Source organism: Cololabis saira, chromosome 20 (assembly GCF_033807715.1).
Source record: "Cololabis saira isolate AMF1-May2022 chromosome 20, fColSai1.1, whole genome shotgun sequence".
NCBI classification, from domain to species: domain Eukaryota; kingdom Metazoa; phylum Chordata; class Actinopteri; order Beloniformes; family Belonidae; genus Cololabis; species Cololabis saira.
This window is the reverse complement of record NC_084606.1, coordinates 12,625,639-12,644,447: the sequence shown is the minus strand read 5'-3', so window position 1 is coordinate 12,644,447 and position 18,809 is coordinate 12,625,639. Positions and strand designations below refer to the sequence as shown.

General features: G+C 41.0%; 2 protein-coding genes across 2 annotated transcripts in view; one reads left to right on the top strand and one right to left on the bottom strand.

The window, feature by feature from the left end:
• Positions 1-2,526: 2,526 nt before the first annotated feature.
• On the top strand, positions 2,527-9,749 carry grpel1 (GrpE-like 1, mitochondrial). The gene is made up of 4 exons (XM_061709932.1): positions 2,527-2,659; positions 5,240-5,387; positions 7,209-7,290; positions 9,011-9,749. Exons 1-4 carry the CDS (start codon positions 2,592-2,594, stop codon positions 9,349-9,351), a joined length of 639 nt encoding a protein of 212 aa, XP_061565916.1. The 5' UTR covers positions 2,527-2,591; the 3' UTR covers positions 9,352-9,749.
• Positions 9,750-12,338: 2,589 nt separating this feature from the next.
• The window catches only part of tada2b (transcriptional adaptor 2B), a 7,466-nt gene continuing 995 nt past the window's right edge, over positions 12,339-18,809 (bottom strand). Inside the window, exon 2 of the mRNA XM_061710480.1 lies at positions 12,339-16,580. Within this exon, the coding sequence (XP_061566464.1) occupies positions 15,372-16,580 (1,209 nt within the window). The 3' untranslated portion in view covers positions 12,339-15,371. The remainder of the gene's footprint in view (positions 16,581-18,809) is intronic.

Here is an 18,809-nt window from a genome sequence, read left to right as displayed (position 1 = left end):
AAACTATCGGTACCGTGATTACCATACATGTATTTAAAGAACTGAAAAACTTCACTTGACAGAGCATACAAATCATTCCTGTTGGTGCAAGAAGAGCAAGTCGATTCTTGCAGAAATGAAATATACCTCATTTTGGGAGAGCGTGTCATCCCGACTTATAAAATAAAACAGTTTCTCTACATACATTATGTCTATTTCTCACAAATATATCAGTGTTCCAACACTTACGGACCCCACGTCCTGCATATGCATAAGAATAGTCCCCCTGGACTATCTTTTTATTGGTACCAGACCAACCATGGCGCTCTTGGCCATTTCTCTCTTTAATGTTACCTGAGATATTAAACCTTTTTTAGAAGAGCGAGTCAGATTCTTAAGGCAGGAGAAGCAGAACATTCTCACAACACAATCAAATTCAAGTGTTATGAAATTGCCAGCGTTCCTAAAAACATCTCTACAATAACGTTCCCAATAACACAAAATAATAAAATAACCTTCACAACCACACAGCGGACTTACCTAAAATCTCAGGATGACGTCAACCATTCTCCGGCACTCCAATTCACAGACTTTCGACAACAACTCAGCAACAATAATTTGGGATTTTGTAAGTGGATCCCTTAACCTCTAAAATTTTAGATAGAGTCGCTGATTGCGCCGTTGTTCTGGAACAGGAGTTTCCATCGAAGGTCTATTGTCAATCCGGGTCACAGCACCAAATTGTTGTGGAATTTATCAAACCAGTTCAGAAGTCCGCTTTGTGGTTTTTATGAGGTTTTATTGAGCCGGCGGTGAGCGTGTCTACACAGGCCAGAGGTCTGGTAGAAATGCTGACTTCGAGTGAGGTTGTAATCAGATTCTTATACAACAAGGAGTTTAACAAATGCAGGAATACACTAATCAGGCAAGAGACAAAAAGTAATTTACAGTCGGATGTGAATCGGGCCAAATGTCATTATCAGACATTTGGCATGACTGACACAGACCTCCAAATCACCCCATGGGGTGCTCTCTTGATTCCTGTCTGTTTGAACCAACTTCCAGGTGTCGGGATCTGCCCGGGGGGTAGGAAGTTGAGTAGCAAGTTGTAGCTTCCTCAGAAGGTCTTGAGTCCAGTTCAAAGCCCTGCAGGAGGTAGGACTGGGGCGACCTCCCCCTGCAGGGGGCCAAGCTGTCAAAATTCTTCATCACGTCTAATACAACAGATGTTGTCTCTAGACGCTTTCCAGAGAACCTGAACATAAACATGAATATAAACCCCCGAGCAGTGTGGGACCTGCCCATGGTGCTAGGTGCCCTCTCTTCTCCACCCTTTTGGGCCCTTGGCCCGGGTGGGCCTGAAGTGGCTCTCTACGGAGATAGCTTTTCTCCTCGCCATGACATCGGCGAGTCGATGAGTTACATGCCCTGTCAGTCAGCTCAGGGGCTATGTTGTGGCCGAACGTGGCGTTCCTGCCCTAGGTCCTGCAGAGAGTGGGCCGAGCCCTTTGTGCCCCGTACGGGCCCTTGCTGCTTATGCTACCGCGCCTGTGCGACGGTCGGAGCAGCTTGTTCTCTGCCATGGTGGCCCCAACAGGGGGCGTGCTGTTTCTGGACAGCGCCGTCCCACTGGGTGGTGGACACCGTCGAGCGCGCCCACAGGGCCGGTGGCCGCCCCTTACCAGTGGGGGTGAGGTGCCACTCGGCCAGAAGCGTCGCAGCTTCTTGGCTGCCCTGCAGGGGGTGCCTCTGGAGGACATCTGCACCGCGACTTCGTGGACGTCGCCAGACACGTTCTCCAGGTCTTACCGGATCAATGTCGCCACTCCCCAACCATTGGGCGTGGTTCTACTCCCGGGTCCTTCTGCCCCTGATCAGTGAGGTATGTGACCGGGATTCTATGTGACATTGTTGGTATTCGTCATCCAGTGCTTACAGCACCGCCTGGCGGTCAGTAGGGACGAAATAGAACGAAAGTTACGCCTGTAACTACGGTTCTATGAGTCCCGGATGACCGCCAGGCCTGCCGGTCACTCCGAATCCTCGTGCTCTCGCGAGAAGATTCTAGGAGCCGATCCCATGCTGACGCCGGAAGATATACCCTTCCGGGGGTCATGCAGGGGTCACGGGTGACGTGACATTGTTGGTATTGTACTCGACATGCGCATGCGCGAGGGGGAGATATCCAGTGCTTACAGCACCGCCTGGCGGTCATCCGGGACTCATAGAACCGTAGTTACAGGCGTAACTTTCGTTTTGCAGGGTAGAATTTGTGTATCAATTTAAAAGATCTCTTTGACTTTATTTGTTAGAAAGACACTCACCTTTGACTCTTTGACTTTTACGCAAACAAACCCGACGTCAGGCGCTTTGATGAATATGATTGGTTCTCCCGGAGCGTCCCCCCAGGCTCGCCTCTGATTGGTTCTCCCGGAGCCCCAGGCTCGCCTCTGATTGGTTCTCCCGGAACCCCAGGCTCGCCTCTGATTGGTCCTCCCGGAGCGTCCCCCCAGGCTCGCCTCTGATTGGTCCAGCCAGCACCACGTGACCAGCACGCTGGTCATCCCCGTCAGCGTGCGTCTCGCCGTGGCTTTCACCTGTACGTTTGGAAAATGGCGTGTGTGTGTGTACGAGCAGTGAGACAGAGCTACTCACTCATCATTTCCTCCGGGCTACTAAGGTGAGCAGCACTTTTAAACGACTCCATCCTCCGATAAGCGTCTTTTCGGGAAACGCTCGGCTTGGTGTGACTGGAAGCTGCTGCTGGCAGCCCTACCGGTTAGCTGGCTAGCTCCTACCGCACATGAAAACCATGATTACCTCCACATTTAACATGTTTTACATACAGGTGTACCTACATAAACGAAGGCTTGTGAAGTTATGTCAGTGTGTTTACACACTGACTTACTGAGACGTCGGTCCAGCCCGTGGAGAGTGTGTGACATTGCTGGGTGTCATTGCATGGGCCGATGATGTAACTCACATGTGTCCTGGTTCAATGACTAGAACCAGGTTATTATTGCATTTGTATCAGTTAAAATCGATCCTTTGTTCAGTTTGAAGCTCTATAAGAGGTCAGAGTTTCTGAATGGAGTCACACTAACAGTATATCTGTTTTAGGAGTAAAACTGTGGAACTCATTACACAACGACCTTAAACTAGCAAACTCAATAAAAGCATACAAGATATTATTCAAAGCAAAGGTAATGGACAGATAGATAGATAGATAGATATATTGTACCCTTGGGTAAATTTGGTTCACAGTGAGTGCCTCCTCATTCAATCTAAAACCATACACTCAACAACACAGGATAAGATAAAGTGACGACAGTGCTTTGGCTAAAAGAACAAGAAGGACGGCCCCAAGATAAGAATCTAGATAAGTTAAAACATCAGTAGATAAAAACACTAAAATATTAAAACCAAGCCAAAGGATAAAAAATGTGCCTTTTCATAAAAACAAGATAAAGGAAACAATACAAAACATAAATACAAAGTTATGTTGCAGCTCCCTCACTTATTAATAGCACTGATGGCTGCTGGTACAAAGCTGTTTTTGTAGCGTTTGGTTTTAAAAGCAGGTACCATGAACCTCCGACCTGATGGAGCAGCTGAAACTCACATTTAAGAGGGTGGGAGTTGTCTATTAAAATAGAGCCAGCTATCCTCTGTAACTGTTTAGAAAACAGGGATGCTGGCTGAAGCTGAGACTCACCAATCAGCTTGCTCGACCATTTCACGATTTGGTTTAAACAGTTTTTGTTTTTAAGGGACACATTTCCAAACCATGAAGCAAGACAGAAAGATAAAACTGATTCTATAAAAGCACGATAAAACAAGATCAGCATGGTCCTGGAAATGTTAAAATTAGACAGTTTTCTCAAACAAAACAGGCGCTGGCGTTCCTTTTTGTACACAGCTTGACAGTTTTCCTCAAAGTTCAGTTTGTTGTCTGACAGTTCCCAGATATTTATATGTGCTGACACACTCCACTGTCTGACCCTTTAAAACTGTAACCTCTTGGTTGGGAGCACTGTTTTTTCGAAAGTCAATGATCATGTCTTTTGTTTAGAAACACAATAAGCAAACAAAGAAGAATGTACACATGCATGAGATGAAATGACAACCTAAATTGGTTTTGTGGGTTTCTTTAGCATCTTTTCAGAGCTATCTATTATTATTATTATTATTATTATTATTATTATTATTATTATCATTATTATTGCTATTATTATTATTATTAATATTACTATAATTATTATCATCATCGTCATTATTGTTATTATTATTACTATTATTATTATTTTGTGTAGACTTATGCTTCATTTGTTCTTTTTGTATATTCTATTCTGTTAAAAGGTGGGCAAGATAAGCTTTATGCTTCAAGCCCAGACCTTTTCGGTCAAAATAATCACAATGTTGACCAGGGAAAAACCTGTGTTATCTTGTTTGTTGATTTTTATGTTTGTGATTGACCGAAATAAATATTAACTAATACTCACCTTCTACCGGGCTGCTGAAACCTGCAGGGATCAAGGTCTTTGTACAACCTGTTGATTCTTGGGAAACGCATGTATAAAGCTACTTACAAACGGGACTTAGTGCAAATACCATACAAGCCGCCATTCTTACGTTGATGTTGGTGCTATCAAGCCGTTTTAAGATAATCAAAAGGTCACTATCTTGCAGAGGTGTATAATCCAGGTGCCATAAAGTAAAAATCCTGTCCAGCAGTTGTTCCAACCCTCTGAAGAAGCACGTGAAGACAATGCTACAGCAATTTCTGCTGTTTGTACCATGGGAATTGGTTGTTTTTTGCAGAGGTGTTTAATCCAGAGGCCATAAAGTAAAAACCCTGCTGTGTTTCTGGATCATCCTGTACATTTAGAATAGGTGTTTTCACTAAGGACCTACCATTTACCTGCAGAGGAACTGGTTTAGTGACCGGTTGGAACAACTGCTGGACACGATTTTTACTTTATGGCACCTGGATTATACACCTCTGCTATCTTGTCTGTTGTATCTTCACTGGTGAGATGCATTTGAATAAGACAATCTGTTGACCAATTTAGCTATTCATTTTTGTCTCATCAAAAGCTATGGGCTTGAACTCGAAATTGAGCTTTCAGCTCTGTTTATGGGGTGCACCACTCCAGTGCCTTTCATTGATACATACGAGTTATTTACACTAAGTTTAACCAGTTTAACTTTTGAACTTGCATGGTATGACAGCAGACCGCCGTATGTCCTTCTCATGCAGAGCATCTCCACGACTGCTATGCACAGCCACCCAGCAGAAGAATGGCCCAGGGTCAGAGGAGGAAGCTGACAGGACAGAGCAAGGTGCAGCAGAGAAAGTCCTCACGGAGGAGAAGACTCAGCTGGAAGAGCAACTCAAGGACATGACGGTCAGTCAGAGATGGTTGCAGAGTCAGACCAACCTCCAGTAGAGTTGAATTACTCTGACAGTAGGCCTGGGCGATAAACCGAAAATGTACTGTTACCAATAGTGATGCACCGAAATGAAAATTTGTGGCCAAAACCGAAACCGAAAATAATAATAAACACTTGGCCGAATACCGAACAATACCGAACATGGTTCTTCAGCAGTTTTTCATTTATTTTGCCAATTTTTTCACCATTGCATAAATAAAATACATTTGATTTAGGTATGCTTTTCAAAGAAAAAAATCTTTTACAAAATTACAAGGTAGAAAATATTTATTGAACACAAAAAAATGAATTTTTTAAAAATTTCCCAGCATTATGTTGTTTTGTTTCCACCTCCTGGTGAATGTTAGGTAAAATTCTTATGGGGTTAGTTTTTGGTTGGCCAACGATTTATTACGGGAGCAGCCAGTCTATTAGGTAAAATTCTTATGGGGTTAGTTTTTGGTTGGCCAACGATTTATGTAGTGCGCAACGTTACGGAACGGAGCGGCCAGTCTATTTCCTTATTTTACAACGCCGTTATTAATTGTTCGTTTTTTTTCCCCACTTATTCCACCGAACACCGAAAGTGTTTTTTTTTGCCATTTTCGGCCGAACAATTTCGGTTACCGAACAATCGGTGCATCACTAGTTACCAACATTCACAGCGATAACCGACGTCAAACTCCCCATGTCGGTAAATTCGGTGCTTTGATTAAAAAAAAATTATAATAAAATGAACGTGTTTTTGTCTGTTTTGACTGCGTGCTGCTGGTCATTCCTCTTTAAGACGGTATACAGTGTGTCTGTAATCACGTGACTCTACTTATCCAGTCTGAACGAGAAGGGAAACCCAATAAAATGGCTGATGGTTCTAACAAAGAGGCAGCTGACATAAACGCAGACAAAATAACAGGACACTCACGCATTGAACGTGAGACTTGCGCATTTAAACAAGTTTCCACGTGGCATTTCTCACGCTGAGAAATTAACTTTACCTCACAGTAACTCCACCAGACCCCTGCAAACGAGTGAAGCTACACTACTGTGTGCTCTCAGCTCAGGGCAGCTGTCTCAAGCCACCAATCAATCAGCCAATCAGAAATTAGATGTGTTTTGTTGCGGGGTAAGGTCTGAGTTTCAGCTTCAAGCGTTTCATGAATGCTTATCGGAGGTTATAACACACATCACTCTTAAACAAACACAAACGGGGACAGACAAACCGCCACCGTTCAGGGGGCCAATTTGAGGCTAAATGTGTCTCTTTATTTAATGGTTTTTGTTTGTTTAGAGCAGAATGAGACCACTAATGTCAATAATAATAATGAATACAGCACGAAGACTAATTATTGAATATAGCATGAATATTGTGAATAGGCAACGGCCACTGCAGTGTTTTTCTTTGTTATGGAATAAAGTAAACGGTCTATTTAGTCAAATGTGTTCCTTCTGAAGGTCAATGGGACACATTCTGTGCACAGGGTTTAAACGCCTCATGAAAGTAGCGACCAAAGGTACACCATACAATCGCGTTTATCGTGCATTTAGCGTTATCGAGGTAAAACGGCCCAATTTATCCTGATATTGATTTGAGGTCATATCGCCCAGCCCTATCTGACAGGCAGATATTTGAAAGCTTTAGATGAATTAATATAATTTGGCTTTGATAGTGTGTATGTCTGACTATAACTTCTTTCTTGTATAATGTATTAAATTATAAATGAATACTGTAAATGTATTGTTTAAAATAAAATGTTAGGAGTTTTTAAATGTCTTGATGATTTTTTTTTTCCTTCCAGGAAAAGTACAAGAGGGCCTTAGCAGACACTGAAAACTTGAGGACAAGGAGTCAAAGGATGGTAGAAGATGCTAAGTTATATGGTAAAAATGCCCTTTGCATTTCATCTTTGCACCTTCTCCACATGCTCACAATTGTATACAGGACTGTCTCAGAAAATTAGAATATTGTGATAAAGTTCTTTATTTTCTGTAATGTTATTTAAAAAAAAAACAAAAATGTCATACATTCTGGATTCATTACAAATCAACTGAAATATTGCAAGCCTTTTATTATTTTAATATTGCTGATTATGGCTTACAGTTTAAGATTAAGATTCCCAGAATATTCTAATTTTTTGAGATAGGATATTTGAGTTTTCTTAAGCTGTAAGCCATGATCAGCAATATTAAAATAATAAAAGGCTTGCAATATTTCAGTTGATTTGTAATGAATCCAGAATGTATGACTTTTTTTTTTTGGTACTGCATTACAGAAAATCACAATATTCTAATTTTCTGAGACAGTCCTGTATGCTTTAAAGCAATTTTATATGCTTTAAGGTCTGGCAAGACTTTAAAGCATATAAAAGCATATATATCATACCAGCTAAAAGCAAAAAAAGTTGCAGAAACAAGACCCGTGACAATATATTAGAATAAAAATGTCAGCACAAAATCAGCCTATGTGGTGGGTAATGATGGCAAACATGACATGGACATTATATCTCTTCTCCCCACAGTGAAGTTGCCTGGTTAGAGGTTTGCGTGAGAATTTATTAAAAAATGAAATGCAAAGTCAACACACTTTTTGTGTTCTCCTGTTGGCCTGTCTTTCTGTGTGTTGGGTCATTTAATGACGTCTTCAGATAGGCTCATCTTACAGAGAGAAACGGTAGTTACAGGTAGTGATGAGACAGATGAACTGGGCTTTAAAGTGGGTGTGTTGGATTAAGCATTGATTTGAGCTTGTATCTGTGCCTCTCCTCTCTTCAAAAAAGAGATTTCTCTTTTCCTGCTCTGTCCAGCTGGTCTTCAGCAGGAGTTTCCCCCCTTATGATCCAGGTCCTGGTCCAGGTTCTTCCCTCCTAAAGGGGAGTTTTTCTTGCCACAGTTTAGTTTAAGGTTTTCCCCCACTAGAGTTTTTTTACCTGCCATTGTTAATGTAATAAATGCTCAGGGATCCTATTCTGGGTCTCTGGAAAGATCCTAGAGACAACTGGCATTGTAGTTTACGCCCTATAAATAAACCTGAATTGAAATTGAAAAAATGTGTCGTACATGGAAATCATGTGACCAATGACAAGCGAGGTCTATGTTTGTCCTGATTAGTTAATTCCCCAATTGGTTCATTCAATATATTTCTTTCTCATAAAAATGCTTTGAATTTGCCGCCACACTGGATGTGTCGGCATTTGTGGCGAATTATCAGTCAGTTGATTAGTGAATAAAACAAACATAGAATAACTTGATAAGTAGAGATTATGATGTAGGAATAGTGTAGAATGTCATATATATATTTGTACAAGTTTAATGAAGAACAGCCATGTCCCTGGTCATCGTCACTAATGTTATTCATAAATTTGAACTCAGATGAGTCTAATATGGCATTGCCTGTCATGTGTTAATTTACACAGCAGATGGCAGTATTCAGTGTTTCATGCATCCCTTCCAGCCCATCACTTTACTATTCAGTGAAGTGATGGGCTGGAAATCTTCAGTGACTCACGGAGCATCATTTGTTCATCACTAGTTACAGGTTCTTTCTGTCAGCAGCATCATGTGAAAATGTGTGTGTTAATGCAAATGTCTTTCCCTCACAAAGGGATCCAAGGCTTTTGCAAGGACCTGCTGGAGGTGGCCGACATCCTGGAAAAGGCCACGGAGAGCGTACCTAAAGAGGAGGTGACGAGCCAGAACCCGCACCTGAAGAACCTGTTTGACGGCCTGGTGATGACCGAGGTCCAGATCCAGAAGGTTTTCACCAAGCACGGCCTGGTCCGGCTCAACCCGGAGGGCCAGAAGTTCGACCCTTACGAGCACGAAGCGCTCTTCCACGCCCCGGTGGAGGGCAAAGAGCCAGGCGCCGTCGCCATAGTAACCAAAGTGGGCTACAAGCTCCACGGCCGCACCCTCAGGCCAGCGTTGGTGGGCGTGGCCAAGTAAACTGATGAGGAGGGTCGATGGTGTCGTTGCCTGGACAATGGAAGACCTCAGGTACAGCACCCAGCTCCAGGTCCTCCCATCGCTCTGGCAGCACCCCGGGGTGTCTCAGAGACGGGACCCAAGCAACGCTTCTCTACGGACACCATCCAACGATTTTAAGAGATATGCTTTTCAGGCACAGGACATTGTTTTCACTCAAATTCCTGTATGTTACCAGACTTGAGGTGACTTTCTTTTTTTTTTCTTCCAGATATCGACAGATTATTAAAGCAGCACAAATGACTTTTGTTCACGTTTGTTCACTTTTATTTGAAGGAGTACAGGACTGTCTCAGAAAATTAGAATATTGGGATAAAGTTCTTTATTTTCTGTAATGCAATTTAAAAAAAAAAAAAAAAAAAAAAAAAAAAAAAATCATTACAAATCAACTGAAATATTGCAAACCTTTTATTATTTTAATATTGCTGATTATGGCTTACAGTTTAAGATTAAGATTCCCAGAATATTCAAATTTTTTTAGATGGGATATTTGAGTTTTCTTAAACTGTAAGCCATGATCAGCAATATTAAAATAATAAAAGGCTTGCAATATTTCAGTTTGTAATTAATCCACAATGTATGACGTTTTTGTAATTTCATTACAGAAAATCACAATATTCTAATTTTCTGAGACAGTCCTGTATGTGCTTACTTGTATTAACTAGCTGCAGCAGTCTTCAGCCCCCAGTATTGGCAAAAACCAGCAAAAGTAATTCTCCACGCCAGTCTTGCTGGTACAACTGCATAATGTTTTGCAGCGGTACGTCACATATCAGCAACAATGAAACAAGGTCAGGGCAACAGGCTTCAAGTAATTCTGGAGTAAATTGAGAGTTTGACCATGGAAAAATTAAACAAAAGTAAATCTTAGGGTCTGTAAAAGCAGCTTTAGCTCCACCACCTGTCGGGGGACCCAAAGTGCTAAAAATGGCAAAAGTTTGTCTGTGCTGTTTTTAAAAAGGAAAGATTGGATATACAAACTTCAAAAGTGGAGGTCCTTCTTGTTCCATCCCAGACTTCAGTTTAAAGCCATGATGATGATGATGATGATGATGATACTCTTTAATTATGTTTTTCTTGTTTTGAATTTGAACTTCATTCCATGAATATGTTCGGGAAGGCCTCTGATTTAATAGGTTGTGCAGAGATAGACTATATTGCAGTTTCAGTAAGAAAGAAATCATTATCAGGTAAGCATGATCAGGGCTGTAAGCTACAACTGGTCCGACGTCAATGTGGCAACTTTATTCAGTAGTGATGAATAGTGATCTGTAAATCTGAAAAGGAATTATTTGTGAACCTTCATTTACATGTCACTGCATTACAATAAATGATTTAATGTGATTTAAGTGTTAAGTGTTTAATATGAAACAATCTTGTGTAGGCAGCAGTGAAAAAATACTCAAAAGTACCTCTAGGGCTTAAAGTATAATTTTAACTGGAGTTGGATTCAGGTTCCAGGGCAGCATTACAGTCTGGGTCACCAGTTAGAGCAGAATACAATTATTGTTGAGGTAACTACATGAAATAAATACTGTTAAGAAAAGAATAATGTGCAAATTCTGTGATGTTACTGTTTCCTGTCACCTTTTTTTTTTTTTTTCTTCTCCAATCTGACATGAATGAGTTTTATTGAAGAGTAAACTTGAGTGTAAACATTTCTAGTCAGTCTCTTCTTCCTTCAACCCGTTGTGGGTTTTTCTCTGTAGTATCCTCCGCTTCTGGATGGTTGGTCCTAGATCTTACCATCACACTGCAGAAACTCAAAATCTTAACAAGAATAGTTCTTATTTCTAGTTAAAATGTCTCATTTTAGTCAAAGAAATCTCATTACACTTAAAACAAGACTTATCACTGGAAAAAAACAACAATTTTCACCTGTTTCAAGTAGATTTTCACTTAAAATAAGTAGAAAAATCTGCCAGTGGAACAAGATTTCTTTCCTTGTAATGGGAAGATAAATCTTGTCCCAATGGCGGATTTTTCTACTTATTTCAAGTGAAAATTATTTTTCTGGTAATGACTTGTTTTAAGTGTAATGAGATTTTTTGACTAAAAATGAAAAATTTTAACTAGAAATAAGACAAATATTTCTGGTAAGATTTTGAGTTTTTGCAGTGCATCATCATTATTAGAAGAGCAAGAAGGGAAAACGCCTTTACCTTTTCCTGTGAAACTTCCCAAACAGTTGAATTAGTAAGGTTAATGAAAAGAAGATACTTTGATGTGCATGGGAGTTTGAAAATGACCTCTGGAGTGATGTGATTCCAGAAGCCCCATTTCAGAGTAATAAAGCAGAAATGTGAATTAAGTGATGTACACACCCTGCCCAAGGGGCAACATCCAGATTTAAGATCCAATCCAAGTGCTAATATGTGCAGGAGATGGACTGGAGAGAACTTTACACCAACTCTGACTTTACTGTCAGCAACAAAAGATTTTGAAGACAATTAAACCATGACGTATATAAAGGTTGTGGCCCTGCATAAGCTTCTTAAAAGAACATAATCTGAATGCCAAACTCTTAACACTGACCCATTAAAATGTCAAGCGTATGACTTCATTAATGTGTGCATATGAAACTATGACACTAAGCAAGTACTGATTCATGAATAAAAGGGCCTCAGAATTGTGCTCACGTCTATACTCCACCAAATATTATAAAGCTACTTTTTTCTGATTTCCATTTGTCTTTTTTTTAATTGAATAAGATTTGTAAGATCCAGCTCTTCATTAAAAAAAAAAATCTATTTCATTTCTACTTTTCCTAATTTCAGAAAGCACTTTTCAAATTCCAGCTCAAAAAAGGCAAATACTGTGATGTCATAAACCTGCAACTCTTGTCTAGAGCTCGACAGTAAATCCTGTCTGACCTTTAACCCTCAAAACCTTAAAATTACAGTGGGGAATAAGGAGTTTTATAAAATATGCATTTTTAATACATATCCATATCTTATAAACAACAAAGTAATAGAAAAGCAAACCAGCTCAACACAATGAGACATGAACCATGACAGCAGACAGTATTCCATCAGTGGAAGTATCGCTTTATAAAATGCTCTCAATTGTCCTCCATTTTCTTTTAAATACAAAACGTATTAAAATTTCCATGACAAAAATACTGTAAATTCCACAAATCCCACCATTATACCCCCAGACCCACCCAAACTTTATTTAAACATTACATTCTCCTTACCAAAAAATACTTCTGCACTTTTACTGGAAAAGAGACGACAGATAGATGGGAGCGGGGTGCAACTGCACCGAGGGCTTGGTGCTTAAATGGATTAAATCATCTCTTTAAAGTGTGTTAAGCATATGAGGAATATACTGTACAAAATAAGACTATGAAATAGTCTTTCACTGACATTCTGTTCAGCAGTTTTAGGCAAGAGCTGATATGATGAAACCAGAAGATATTGAAGGTGAGGGAGAGCTGACCCTGAACCTAACGGTGTGATATTGTAAATCTGCTCCTAAAAAGGAACTGGGATGAAACAACCATGCTACCTAGCTGCGTATCTAATAACTGCTTCAGTCTTTTTTTTTGGCTTACATCACATAAATACGTTTCCCCTGCATGCCTGGACTTATGGTACTTTAACTGCCAATTCAAACTAAAAGAATCAGAAGAACTGGATAAGGTTTTGTAAGGAGCCCAATAACCCCCCCCCCCCCAAAAAAAAACAAAAAAACAAAATTACAAAAACAAAACAACCAACCTTGTCACAGTGATAGAACCAGCACACATATATTTAGCCTGGTAATTGTACAAACTTTAGCTGAAGACGGTTTGTGACAGCCGGACGAGTCCCCCCTCACTCTTGCTGGCATGGTCGCCATGGCGACAGCTCAGATTTACCGTTGACATAAGGTGCTCAAATCATGACAGTCTAAGTTGAAATGGTAACTTTATGTTAACTTTGTCCACAACTGCAAACAAACCTAATTATTTCACATCTGCAGTGTGTGTTGAGTTTATAGCAAAGCATTTTTTTAGTTGCAATAAAACTCCACTACGGGGATTTAAGCTGATCTGAGATCTGACCGGTCTAACATCCAATTCTGAAAACATTTGCCGACTGGGTTAACGGCTCATGTTGTTGGGGGCTCATTAAAACATATTCCTGTAAAGTTACAAACTCAGATTGCACATTTGTTTCTACTCTACTCAGACGTGAAGGAGGCACTGTAAACTATGACAAGAGTAGATGGAAAAGTGCATCTGTTGGGCCTTAATTCTGTCCAGGATCAATGCAACTATTGCACTCCGGCGGTTGCTGATGGCTGCATGAACACTGTCCTCCGTGCCGTAGCTGTTCTAACGGGCCGGATTCAAAGGAATGGCTCACGATGAGCAAGGAAAGCATCTTAAACATGGCAGAAGTTGAACCACTTTTGTATGCATTTGCATCCAGCTCCATCAATTGTTGTTTTTTTTAATTGAATCTTAAAAATCCGAAGTAAAATCTGGACCAAAACTGTATATTAATGTCAGTGCAGTGATACATGTTCTATGCAACAAAACATAAATGGCATTCCAGACCTGTATTACAACCCTAGAGGATGACTACATCTGAGATAGAGAGACACAGGCAGATTCTCCAGCATCGGCTCACACATTCTCGTGTCTTCTTCTTCTTCTATTTTAGCACAAGTTCCGGTGGTGAAACGACTAAAATGTGACTTACATTTCAACAACGTGAGGGCACTTGCTCGGCTTGACCTACAAAAGAACATTCAGAGCTGAAAACTGATGAGGATCATTTGTGAGGTTTAGGTTCTGTCCTCCAAGCTAAGTGAAGGTAGTTGGTGAAAACTAACGAGCCACTTCAGGGGCTGCTGGATCTGTTTTACACTCCACCGTGGAAGCTGAAAGAAGTGGGCGGCCAAACTTGTAAACTTTCCTTGTCACCTGTATTGTGCCATGAAAACAGCAAAACATTCAAAGCTATGCAAAGATGATACAATAATCGAGGTTATTGGGTCAAATTCCTATTTTCTGTTCAACGTTAAGGTCATGCTGATGTAGATGCTGATATACAGTTAAAAGTTCTGATTTGAAAGGTTTTTTTTAACTACACGCGCATTTCCATGAGTTTCCAAACAAATTTACAAACTTAAAACCCTACAATTAAACCTTAAATCCTGTCATATATTTCTATCCCAAAGCCAAAGGGATTTAGCAGTGTTTGAAAGCCGATAGTGTCGGTATAGTATAGACAGTATTTCACACAATTAAAAGGGAAACAAAGTCTGTCAGGAAACCTTAAATGAAAGACAAATCAAACTGTATATGAAATTGTTTGCTTTTTCCAAAACTTTTAACCTGTTCTTTGGCATTTCCTCCTCGGCCAACCCAGCTTTGATACAACTATAGTGGCAGTGAAATAAAATCAGTGTAAATATTAAAATGAGCAGCTCTGTGTGAGCCTGGATTGAGGTGTACAATGAGCAAGTGCCGGAAAATTCTGTTTGCAGCCATGTTTCACTCAGGATATGTCCCCAAGTGCACTTCAGGGGGTGTATCACAACGTCATGAAATATTCAACCGGGAACACTGCACGTCCAAGAAACCCCTTTTCCTTCCTATTCCAATTCATACTGTTGGTTTTATATCAATATCTGCAAGAATCCGTTGCCAAGACCCCAAAGCAACTCTGAAGCTGCACCGTCACTGGCATTTCAAATGATTGTAGGCAGAAAAGCACGTTGCACCCACAGCTATTAGCTATCCTCAGGCCTTTCAGATGCAAAAATATATGCTTACATTTGTACTTCAATCTGTTACGAAAATATCACATTTTCCAGCGAGTCATCAGTTTTTTTCCTTTTCAAATGTACATATTCACAAAGTTAACCCTGGAAAAACAATTGTAAGAGTAGATCGTGAAAGCCTGTAGTTCTGTCCTGCCCCTTGAGCATTTGGCTTATCGGCTACCCGCAATCGTCCGCCGCCTTCGAGGGATGGGAAACAAACGCTAGGAGGCGTCTCTGGATATCCAGCCGCTCTCCGTGAGGAAGGTGAGGATGCGCTTCTTGAGAACCTTGTCCAGATAGCTCGGTAGTCGGCTCTTGGCTGGAATGCCTTGCCTTTTCTGCAGGTGATCTTTGATGATGATGGTTTTCACAGTCAGGTAGCGCGTGGGGCTGAGGTTGAGAGAATTACACAGTACCTTCTCTCTGTCCGACAAGAGCTCAAAACCCGTCAGGTTCTCAATAGCTGCAAATTCCCCATCTTTGCCCTCTTCTTTGATCCCGCTTCCCGCTCCGATCCCTCCCACGCCGCCTCCTCCTCCTCCTCCGGCTCCGCTCCCGAGTCCCATCCCCGAGCTCAGCCCCCCTCCGGCTCCGCCGCGTTTGGAGGAGACCACGTTTTTGTTCTCCTTGCGTTTCTCCCGCTTGTGGCGCGCGGCTTCGTACTCGGCCGACTCCTCCAGCCGCGCGATGCCGTTGCGCCGGTAGCGCTGCAGCTCGCGCACCTTGGCCCTCAGCACTCGCTCCTTGTGCATGTTCTCGAAAAAGTCTTCAAACTCCCGATGGGCCATGAACTGACAGAAGGCCCGGAGCCGGACCCGCTGCTCCTTCTCCTCCTTGGTGATCTTTCTCTTGGGGGTACTCGGGGTGGCCGACCCCGCCGCGGTCGTGGAGCCGGATCCCGCCGCTCCAGAACCCACCGCCGCTCCGCCCGCGGCCCCAGAGGCCGTCACGGCTCCAACACCCCCCGGCTTATCCTTCTCCTTGTCCTTCTTGTCTCTCCCGAGGAACACGGGCACCAGGTTGTAGTCCCGGGCGATGTTTTTACGCCGCTGGCGCTCTCGGAGCTTCCGCACGTACATGTCCACGTGGGCTCGTTTCATCTCGATCTCCACGTCCTCGTCGTCGTAGTTCACGGACAGCCCGCTGATGAGCTTCTCCGCGTCCTGGTCGTACTCGATCTCGTAGTCGTCGCGTAGCGGCATGTAGCCCAGCTGCTGCTGCTCCGCCAGGCTGATGTCCAGGGGGGGCAGCGGGGTGGTGAGGCTGGGGGACAGAGGCCCCCCGCTGGGGCAGGTGTGGTCCGTTACCCGGTTGGGAATGTTGTCGGGGATACAGGCCTTACCCAGGTTTCCGTGGATATACATGGTGACGTAATGCTCCATGACCTCCTGGGGAGTGCGGGATGCTCCCACATGAGCAGCCATGTCCTCCTGAAACAACACAAACCAGACGTTGGAACAAATACAGACGAGGATCCTGATATCGATTTTGGTTAATGTTATTAAAACTGTTTTTTTTTTTTTTTTTTGGTCAAAATGTTGCTGTTATCTCATGTATTCACTGTATTTATTAACCATTGTCTGCATCTAATTTTTGTCTGTGTTTGGATGTTTGTTTGTTTTTTTCTTGTTTTGTTTTGTCAATGTTTGTCGGGGCTCCTATTATAAAATAATAAAAAGATATTTAAAAAAAAACAACTAATAAACACGGTTGTGACGGGATCAGCGGTCCGGCTCACAAAGTAAAACTGTTTTTTGAGCTGTTGCATGAATGATATGACTGTAGTTATACAACATATTAAAACTAGTAGTATTATATTGAGATTCAACAGCAAGTATTGGCAGCTAATGATGCTGTAAGGACCAATCACCTCCCAGAATGCTGATAGAACTGCTTTCAGAAACATTGTGGGTCAGAATAACCAAACAGATCAAGGGCAGCAAACAGGAGCCGTATGAAATCGTTTTTATTTTTTCCCACATTTTGTTTTAATTTTTTCCATTTTCGGTTTTAATTTTTGAGAATTTAGTTTTTAGCATTTTATGCAAATGTAACCCCAAGACAGTATATAAATTAATGAAATATACACAATTTATGAAATTATAACTGAAAAATGTAATGTTTTCAAACCTTTAAACAGATTTAAAGGCGAAAACATGGCACCAGTTATTCTCGTGTTCAACAAAACATTACCAAAAAAAAACAACAACCAAAAGTTGTAATGTAATGATGGGAAAAAAAAAAAAAAAAACATCTTTAGACATAGGAATCCATTTTTAGGAATTAATATGATAATCGATTTAGAATCGGAAAAAAATGTTTTTCAACACAGGGCTATTCAAGAGCTAAGCAATTTAAAACAACCAACCAAGGACGAAGCAACATGTGTATGCCTTTACCTGATGTGATGTTTGTGTTGCATCATTCTTTATATGTATATCTATTTCTACACACTTGAGAAAAACAGACGTTTACATCAAGTGAAAAGAGGTTAGCTGCTCAAGAGCTTTTTAGTTGTTGTTTTCCCCGTGAATATGAACTGGTGGAATCCCACAGGTGCCATTACGCCCACGTATGTGACTTTAAAGTAAAATACAACCATGGTTAAAAATGTGAACAACATTTAACGTTATTCCCCTGGTAAATAATATTGCAGTATTTTACAGTCCAACTTCCATGACAAGCAGTTAGTCCTTCATCTTTCTCTCCTGAGCAGCATCATAGTAACATTACTGCTCCTTAGGTAACAGGTAGCATCTCTGCAGAGCCCTCGCACCCAGGACACAGTCTGTCTGAACTCTGTTCTGATGAACTCTCATCACTCATAGAGTCTCAGAGTAATCAATCACTGTGCAATAATAATACAATTATTATTATTAATAATACAACCAGGCCTGCTCACAGTAACAACGGACAATAATAACATATGCAATAACCATATGTGCAATATCTGTCTACCTCACACATATCCTACCTGCTTTTTTTTTGCACTGTTTTTCTTTCTTTTCCTGTACTGCACTACCTTTTTATTTTTCATTCCAATGTATATACTGTTTATATTTTGTAATTATATATTTTTTCACTTTTTTTTTTTACTCTTTCCCTGCATGTGTGTGTTAAGTGTACTGCTGCTGCACAGAGTGAATTTCCCCACTGAGGGAGAAATAAAGGATAATCTTATCTTATCTTAATAATAACCACAATAACAATGCACCTTTCAAGAATCATGTTTACCTCATACTGCTGCACCTTTCACCTTTTTTTAAAATTGTATATATCACGGTTCCTACACATTTTTCAAGGTCAAATTCAAGCACTTTTCAAGCACTTTCAAGGGTAATTTTCAAAATCTTCAAGCACCTTATCGCTGGGGTAAAATATCTACAGGAATATATATATACTCATAATTATTTTTTCCGCTTTTTAATCACAATTATGTACATGTATCGTGCTGTAAACATCTAGTTATGTTTCATCTTACTGATTTTATTTCTCCATGTAATAACTACACTATACAGTGAAGTCTGATCCCAATTTTGTTATAATTTCAAGCAGTTAAACAAAAATTCAAGCACTTTTCAGGCCTTGAAAACACAACATTGAAATTCAAGCACTTTCAAGGATTTCAAGCACCAGTAGGAACCCTGTAAAACATAACT

Coding starts and splice junctions, on each gene's coding strand:
- grpel1 (XM_061709932.1), top strand. CDS start 2,592: ATGGCGTGTGTGTGTGTACGAGCAGTGAGACAGAGCTACTCACTCATC. Junction 2,660..5,239: donor ATTTCCTCCGGGCTACTAAG/GTGAGCAGCACT, acceptor CTTCTCATGCAG/AGCATCTCCACGACTGCTAT. Junction 5,388..7,208: donor AGCAACTCAAGGACATGACG/GTCAGTCAGAGA, acceptor TTTTCCTTCCAG/GAAAAGTACAAGAGGGCCTT.